The following is an 8612-nucleotide window of genomic DNA, read 5'->3' as shown; positions in this document are numbered from 1 at the left end:
TTATAGTGGAGCAGGACATCATCAGTACTAATCTTACACATATTATGCTGCAGATGATGGGTTGAGGAAATGTCCCAGCAGCTGTTAGAACTCCTTCAACTGTACAAAGCTGCCATCTGCCTACAGCATGCTTTATGAATTTCTCTTTAATTGTGGATGCAATAGCCTGGTCAGAGAGAGAGAAAGCTAGATGAGCTTTCCATGAATCAGTCTGGGAAACTTTAGGGTGCTGGAGAGAAAGAATTCTAATCAATCTGCACCTGGTATTTGTAACAAGTTGTTTACTCCCAAGGGATGTCATCTTAATTAGCCAATGGTGACAGAATTTTAATTAAAGGACCAATTAGGTCCACATGTAGCAAACTAGAGTATAAAAAGGAATGGGTTAGATATAGCCTTCTGTGAATGCATGGATTTATCTGTGTCACTTCTGACTCATTGGTGACATGAAATAGTGCTGTGAATTCTTGTTGGGCTGCAGCTTCTGACTGAGCACAGGTGAAGTGAGAGCCCCCAGAGCACCAACATCCCTCCATCCACCCCTCAGGGGCACACCAGGTCTGCAGCACCAGCCCCTGGCTGTACGTGGGGGCATTTCCCTGTCCCTGTGCCCCTGCACATCACTGCTGCTTGAGGAGCTCCAGCTTTCAGCTGGAAAAATGGTGTTTTTCTGAAGAACAAGCTTTCACATTCGGAGTTTCCATCCAACAACAGGTTCTTGGAGCTAATTAGCACTGTTAGAAAAACTTTTTTTTCTATATTGACCCCCCCTACAATAAACTTCCTCTTTCTTGTATCTTGGATTCTTTCATTAGCATTTCACTTTCTGAAGTAATGCAACTGAAAATGAAGTATCTCTAGAAAAAATTAAGACTCCAAACACTTCAGTATTTTCAGTGACAGTTTATTTACTCACTTATAAACATTAAAGTATGCAAAGCAGTTAAAATGATACTGTAACTTGAAAAGGAGATTTTGTTTGAAGGTGAAGGAAGGCTAAAATTATTAGCAAAGACTACTCAGTGCTGCCAACCAGTCTCTTAAACCTAAACCTGAGCAATTGAAACAGAATTAAAACCATGCTAATTACAAAAACTTACCATGAGGTTCCTTGCAGGGGGTCACAGTTAGTCTTTGGAGGTCCAAGAATACCATTTTAAAGTGTTACTCAGCAGAAGTAGCTGGTAATAGTGCAAGTGCTAAAATGCAAAATTCACAGATGGGACAGTTTGGAGATTATTCTGATTAAGGTGCAGAAAAAAAATGTAAGCAACTTTTTCAGTGGAATATGAACAAATGTGTGGGATTCCTTTCTCAGCCTGGGTGTTTAGAAACCCTCTTTAAACTAAGCACATTAAGGCACAACTGATTTTTTAATTCTGCAGGTGGAAAGCTCAGTCATGCAGTTTTGTTTGCTGTTTAGATGCTTTGCTATTCACAAGCCTCAGTGGGATACTGAAGATTCCCTTGAAAATCACATAGGTTAAAAACTGTGTAATTATCCATATTCAGACTATTCACAGCACAGTATTATGGTGTATAGAAAAATACAGATCCAAGCTTCAGTGGGCTGCAACCCCAAGTACACAACACAATTCCTCAAGCTCATACCACAAGTGGAAATAACCTTCCATGAGTTTCTGCTCCAATGCCTTGCACTTTGTTAAGAAGCTGCCTCCTATGTGACACCTCTGCACCTGTCATAACTCAGTTCAAACTTTAGCAGTCTGTGTATATTTACAGAGCTTTACTCATCTGGAAACTCTTTCCTGTGACTAGTTTTAACAGGAGTTAACAGCACTCTTCTGGGCTGGAAGTGTGGCAGAAGCCTGTTTGCCATGAGTGGGCTGATCTAAAAACAAGTTAAAAGCATCCATCCCCAAAGAAGATGTGGACAGAAATCCACCATGACAGCAACTCTGTTTCCCCCAACCCACTTCTGATAAGGAACTTCCACTGCTAAAAGAACAAGTAAGGTTCCTTGGCACAGATGAAATCTGGAGGGAGCTGCTTACCAGTCTAGGTGCGGGCACCCCAAGGTGTGGGACCTGGATTTTAGATCTATGTCACTGCACAGTGCAAGGCTACAGTGGCTTAGAGGAGAGTGTCAGGTATCGATACGTGCTGAGCGGTGGCTCCTTTAGAACCTGCTTATCTGAAACAAACCGAGTGGCTGCAAAAAGCTTTACAGAAGTTCATCGCAAAAGGGTAAAATTAATTAACTGCTATGAATTCTTTGCATTCAGGGCTGCAAAACAAAGACACATATTACTTAAATCAGTTTTATTTAAGAATTTCCTACAGTGACAAATCTTATAAAAAGCATCCAAACACAAAACTGCAGCAAACAGCATTCTTTTGGATATCTTACAGACAATGGAACTTCCACCCTGGAGAGGCACACTGAGCTCTAGTGATGTCTGCTAAAAGAGCTACTGCAAAGCACACCACAAGCTCAATGTTCTCATCACAAACCCCCATCATCTTCAGGTCACATTACCACACTTACAGATCATTAACAGAAAAAAAACACACACCATACAGCATTCACAGCAGTTGACATAAGGGAAAAGAAATACAAATATTCCATTTCACGTAACACATTCAACTAATTGATTAACTAGGTAGAGAACCCACTTAAAAGTCTTCCACATGTGGATGTCCTTTGAATGCAATAAACACTCGTACGTTATCTGCTATCATTGCTCTCCGCACACTCTCTCACCAAAGCCACAGGATCGAGAGACATCTCGCCAAGTCAAATAAAATCCCATTAATGCACCACCAGGTCTCTGCATGCGCTCGCTCCTTTATCTCGCACATACCAGCCCTCTCATGCCTCGGCACCACCACCAATCCCACACATGGTTTCAAAAGTTCAAACAGCCTTCTGGTTCCATCTCACAGCCTTGCGTTCACAGCGTTGATACGACTCCATGAAATAAAGAGTAGCGGATAAAAATGGAACACCCACCGTCTAAGACGCAGCATGTGCGGTGTGATGAAGAATTCTTGGATGAGAAAGCATGTAGACAGAAGTATTCCTAAGGCAGAATATTTACAGCACTGCTTTCAATGAAGTGCTTCTTCCATACACATTTGAAATGAGATGAACTGCGGAGATTAAATGAAGCCTTCATATCGTACTTTAGTATGGAGGGGAGACAGCGTTAAAAAAAACAAACGAACACAAACAAAAATGACACTGTGTTGTCCAACGGGGCGCTTGGAGAGTCTTATGGTGGGATCAAATTAAAAACAAGAGGGAGAGAATGCTGTTTCTGACCAATGGTTCCATTTTGAACATGCAAAGAATTCATGTAACCAGGAAACAAGGGGTAAAGTATTACAGGAGAAACCTTTCCTATAGACTGTAGTGTTAGTTCACCTATCGGGCAAACAGCAGTCCACTTCCAAACATTCAGAATTCCAACTAGATATGTAACAAAACTTAGAAAATTCCTTTTACCTTTCTTTTCTTTTTCTTTTTTTTCTTTTTTTTTTTTAGAAAAGAAAAATGTCAAAAATACTGCTGAATATACTGCACACTGAACAAATTCATTTGGAAAATTTTAGCATATACGTAATTTACAGTATACTTACCATGAGTTAAAAAATTTGATTTCCCACCATAGAGTCAGTATCAGAGCCCACTGCGTCTACATTCCCCAGCCTGACGACTTGGAATCCATGCTTGAACCAAAGCCCCCGTTGAACCCGCTGCTGGAGCCGGGGTTGGAGGCTGAGCCCCAGCCTATCGCTGCCCCCGAGTTGGACCCTCCGTATGAGTTGTTGCCTGAACTAAAGCCCTGGTTCTGCTCCCGCTGCATGTTGCCCTGAGGCTGGTTGTTCCCCGAGGGCCCTGACTGGTTCTGCTGGCTGGCCAGCATGCCCATCATCCCCCAGCTGCTCTGCAGGGCGGCCTGCGCTGCTGCCATCATGGCAGGGTTGATGCTAAAGGCCCCGAAGTTCATACCCCCGCCCATGTTGCTGCCCTGGTTGTTGCCCAGTCCTCCCCCACCTCCTCTACTGTTACCAAATCCCCCCTGATTCCCAAAGCCTCCCGGGTTACCACCAAATCTTCCACCTCTCTCTAACTGTCTACTGCTATTGTGTTTAGGTTCAGCATTGGATATATGTACGCTGATTCCTTTAATGATCAAGTCCTCTCCACAAAGAGACTGGGCAACCTATAAGAAATAAGGGATTGATTAAATGTATGTTAGATGTCCTTTTTTTCAAAAATGTTAGCAGTACAAGACAAAACACAAAACACCCCCTACAATTCTGACCAGATATTTATCCTGCAAAGAAAGCATATGCACGTACTTAATTCAATTTGAAGTGATTTAGCTTTGCATTCATCACTACACTAACTGTAGTACAAAGTCCTGTCTGCACAGCTGCATCTGAAAGTGTACTCTCAGTCCATTCAATAAATCAGACAGTGGACAAGTAAGCATTTCATGTGTAGTTCCAGAAATGACACTTTATCATGCTACTAAAATATAGTCTATGAAGTTAAAATATTTTAAGACTTACCTGATCATCTGCAAACGTAACAAAAGCAAAAGCTCGGAAGGGTTTAGGAATGAAGACATCTACCACCTCCCCATACTGGGCAAAGAACTGTCGCAGTTCATCTGCCGTCATGTCCTCGGTGCAGCGCCCAACAAACACCTTCCTGCTGCGCAAGGGCTCGTCGGGACTTTGCTGGAGAGAATTGAAGGCAAAAACCATCACAACTACAGTCCTCGAGAACTGAGTCACAGGATGGGAAATGACACTCATAATCTAGCCTGATCTGACAGCTGCTGATGGAACAAACTTTGAGATTGTAAATTTAAGACTTAAAATAAGTATATTTTAAAAATGCTATTCCAAGGACATGGCTGCACCTTGGTAAAGGTGGGGGGGAAAAACCACAAGAAAATGAGCATGGGAGCAACACAGGGATGGTGACAAGGCCACTGCAGAACACTTTTTTGTGATAATTGCACACAGAGACAAGAATAGAAGCTATAGGTTCAGTTTGGAACTCAAAGACTTGTTCTGCTCTTCCCCAAATTAGCGATTCCATCTGCTTTATTCTGCATTTATTCATGCAACAGGCAAGTCAGGCAGGTATTGCTGGACATCAAACACAGATTTCTATCTGTGTTTCATTCCCTCACATAATGAGTGATTTTCCCAACATTTCAAATTACTTCCAGCTCACCCACCTGCTCCCTGTTTTCCTTCCTTGCTCTCGCTTGTTCTGCTCATTCACAGTAAAGCCACATCCGAGAGCGGACAGTTAATCTGTGCACAGCTGATGGAGAGGTGCACTTGGAGTGTTTGGTACAAATAAAAGCAGTGGTAAATCCCAAAGTACCTTAGAGTTGGGAAGTTTACAGTCACACCATCTTCCATCGATCATGTGACGCTGAGACATTACTTTCACTTGGGTTTCGTAATCCGTGAACCGAACAAACCCAAAACCTTTTGAGTGGCCTGTTTTAATGTCCTTCTTAACCTAGGTGGGAAAAAAAACAAAAACCAGAAGTAACCACTAGTATGAAGCATGTTGTTACTGAATGAATTTGGTAAAAATCTGTTTGAGAGTTCACCTGTCTTCCAACCATTCTTATCACAGCAACCTCTAATTCCTTAACATCTTCTCCCAAAATTAACAGGCTCATGGAAAAAAAAAAAAGACATCCTTAGGAAGAGACACAGGTTCTGATCTTGTCCGAATTTATAAAGCTTCTTTGTTTCTACTGCTTTCTCAGGAGCCTGATATCTACCCAATGTCCCTCCTTACTTGAGCTGCAAATGGATTTTACCTGCACCATCAGAACTTCTCCAAAGGTACTGAAATATTCCTTTAAGTCTTGTTCAGTGGTTTTCCAGGGAAGACCCAAGACTATTAAATCTGAAGTCTTCTGCACTGCTCGTTTCACTTTCACAGCTGATGATGCATCGGTTTCATCCATTTTTCTCTTATTATCTGAATATAAAAAAGTACATTAGACATCCTCAGAGCTGGAAATTGACCCAGTGACTATGAACTGCATGGGGTTAAATCAGAAACCGTGATGAGGAAGAGTACATCAGCTGTTGAGAGCTAAATGGAACACATATCTGACTGTCCTGAACCAAAGCTAGTCCACAACTGAATGCTCCTCCAAAAAGCAAATTAACCCAGTTAGTACTGCATTAGTTTACTTGAGAATTATCCAGCAACATTCACATAAGGTTGGAAAAAATTTCATGTTTTCCCCACTATAAGGTGGGGAAAACGTTTAACAAGACTACTTCACTAGCAATTTATTTTCTTCCCCTCTTTTTTGGGGGGATGGAGCAGGGTGGTCAGGTTTTTCCTTTCCTGAACACTTCTGAATGGTACCTCTGACTAAACCATGCCTTGAGGAAAAGTGTCTGTGAGTACAGAGATTACAGTACACTTCAAATAGTACCCTTTGAAGGCCTATACAAGAGTAGCCTTCAAGGATAATGCAAGACTTTGTCTTTAAAGTATTTGTTTAGGTAGTTAAAAAAATAAAAAACTCAATGGGATCAGACCTACTCGGCAGAACAGACACCTGAATAAATCACTGGGAACTGGAAAGTTAAAGAGTAACATGTTGCTTAAAGACAACATGGGACCTTAAAGAAAGCAGCCCAGAAGGGAGAACCGAAGCCACGAGGACAAACCTTTGGGATAATTCACGACGTAGACGAGGTTTCCCCAGCCGGCCTCGGGGGCGTGCAGGATGCCCTCGACCAGCCGGACTCCTCGCATGCACTGCGACACCGGGTTTCTGTAGCGCAGCCCGCACGCCCCGGGGAACTGCGCCGTCACCGTGGACAACAGCACCGTGCCGTCGTCCTCCGACGGGATTTCGATGGGCTCATCGTTCTCGTCCTCCGTCACCCGGATATACTCCGACATCTTCGCTGGAAGTTACTGAAGTACAAAAGGGAAAAAGAAGGCGTAAGCGATCACCCTATCCCCCCGACTTGGCTTTCATCTTCTTCGGCCTGAGGCACGAATCTCTCTTTATTACACAACAGGGGGCCCCGAAACGCGCTATTCATTAACACTAAAGCCTCCGGGCCTGCTGTAAACCTCGGCCGGTGCTGGAGCTATGGAGGTACAAACAGCGACTTAGTCCCCGAGCACGACGGAAATTCCCAGGGGCGCCATGGGCTAGCTCCGCGGAGCCGGGAGCACAGCCCCTGCCGGCCTCGCGGCCTGCCGGACCCGCCCGAGCCCACAACCTCCGGATGCGGCTCCACCCACCTCAGCGCCCCCCGGCCCCGCTCACCAGCCAGGAAAGGGAGCGACGTCCCCAAAAACTCCTCAACACCCCCTCCACCGCACTCTACCCGCCGCCGCACAAAATGGCGGCCGCGGCTCCTCAGAGGCCGGGCCGGGCCGCGGGCCGAACCATTCCAGGTGGCCGAGGGGGGCAGCGAACTCCGGCGGGGCGCTCGGAATGCGGGAGAGCGTGGAGCCCCGGCCCTGCCCCAGCGGGCGCCTGTCGCTTACAGCCGGAGATCGGCCGGGGCGTTCTCGGAACCGGCGGCGACGACGGCAGCTCTCAGAGCCGTGCTCCCCCCAAGCGCGGGGACGGTGGTGCGGCCCTGGCCGCGCATGCGCGAGCGCGGGAGCTGCCGGGAGCCGGAGCCGTCCGGGCCCGGTCCGGCGGGTCCGTCACGGCGGAGCTCCGTGAGTCCGGAGTCCCGGGTAGCTCACCCGGAGAAGCCGCTAGCAAAGACATCCTTGCCAAAGCTCTGTGACGCCTCTCTCCCGTTTCCGCTACCAGAAAAAACGAGGCCACCTCATTAAAAAAAACCCAAAACAAACAAACACCAAAGCCCACCTAGCGTGTTCAGCATGAAGAAGAATGAGGGGAAACCTCATCACAGCCTACAAGTTCCTCGTGAGGGGCAGCGCAGGAGTAGCTCCGATGTCTGCTCTCTGATACCAGTGAGAGAACGGCTGGAGGCGTGTCACGGGAGGTTTAGGCAAATAGAGCAAAAAAAAAGATGCTTCCCCCAGAGGATGGTCGGGCACTAAACAGGCTCCCAGGGCAGTGGTCACGGTCCCAGGGCTGCCAGAGCTCAAGGAGTGTTTACAAAAGAAAAGAAAAGGAAACCAAAAAAGAAACCCCAAAAAACCGCCCAAAGAATCTCATAAAAAGAAAGAGCTATTAGTAAGGACAGAGGACTCTACTGCTAGAAAAGGTTAATCCAGTACCCTGCATTAATAGCTTCTGCTGAGAGTATTTAAGACTCCCACTTTATATTTCTTCAAGTGCAAAAATTGGCTCCCAGCACCACTGAAGTTCAGCTCATCCATGCCTTGAGTGTGACTTGAGACTCAGGCTTACCATTTAATTACCATTTTTCAGCAGTTCTGAGAGGACCTGACTAGACACAGGCTAACAAAAGAAGAAGAAATGTATATTGTGGATCACTCGAAGAAATTTTGTAGTGATCCACAATATGCATCCCAAAGCCAGTTGTGGTGTTGCCAAGTCAGCATGGAGACAGCCAGTGTTGTTTGAACATGCTGTGAGGACGGAATGGTAATTTTAGTGTGTCAGCACTATGTGCTGCACCAT

The 8612-nt window shown here is 45.5% G+C and overlaps 1 protein-coding gene across 2 annotated transcripts; it reads right to left on the bottom strand.

Annotated features, from left to right (window-relative positions):
* Positions 1–2268: 2268 nt before the first annotated feature.
* Positions 2269–7530, bottom strand: TARDBP (TAR DNA binding protein). Of its 2 annotated transcripts, none has more exons than XM_064730633.1 (6): positions 7311–7530; positions 6697–6949; positions 5826–5989; positions 5375–5515; positions 4543–4713; positions 2269–4190 (listed from the first exon to the last, which is right to left on the bottom strand). In XM_064730633.1, exons 2-6 carry the CDS (start codon positions 6932–6934, stop codon positions 3660–3662), a joined length of 1245 nt encoding a protein of 414 aa, XP_064586703.1. In that variant the 5' UTR covers positions 6935–6949; positions 7311–7530; the 3' UTR covers positions 2269–3659. The 2 variants fall into 2 exon arrangements, with proteins under 2 accessions (XP_064586703.1, XP_064586704.1); XM_064730634.1 differs by having other exon boundaries at positions 7286–7407.
* Positions 7531–8612: the final 1082 nt, after the last annotated feature.

Source organism: Zonotrichia leucophrys, chromosome 21 (genome assembly GCF_028769735.1).
Source record: "Zonotrichia leucophrys gambelii isolate GWCS_2022_RI chromosome 21, RI_Zleu_2.0, whole genome shotgun sequence".
In the NCBI taxonomy this organism is placed as follows: Eukaryota; Metazoa; Chordata; class Aves; order Passeriformes; family Passerellidae; genus Zonotrichia; species Zonotrichia leucophrys.
This window is presented reverse-complemented; position numbering and strand designations above follow the sequence as displayed.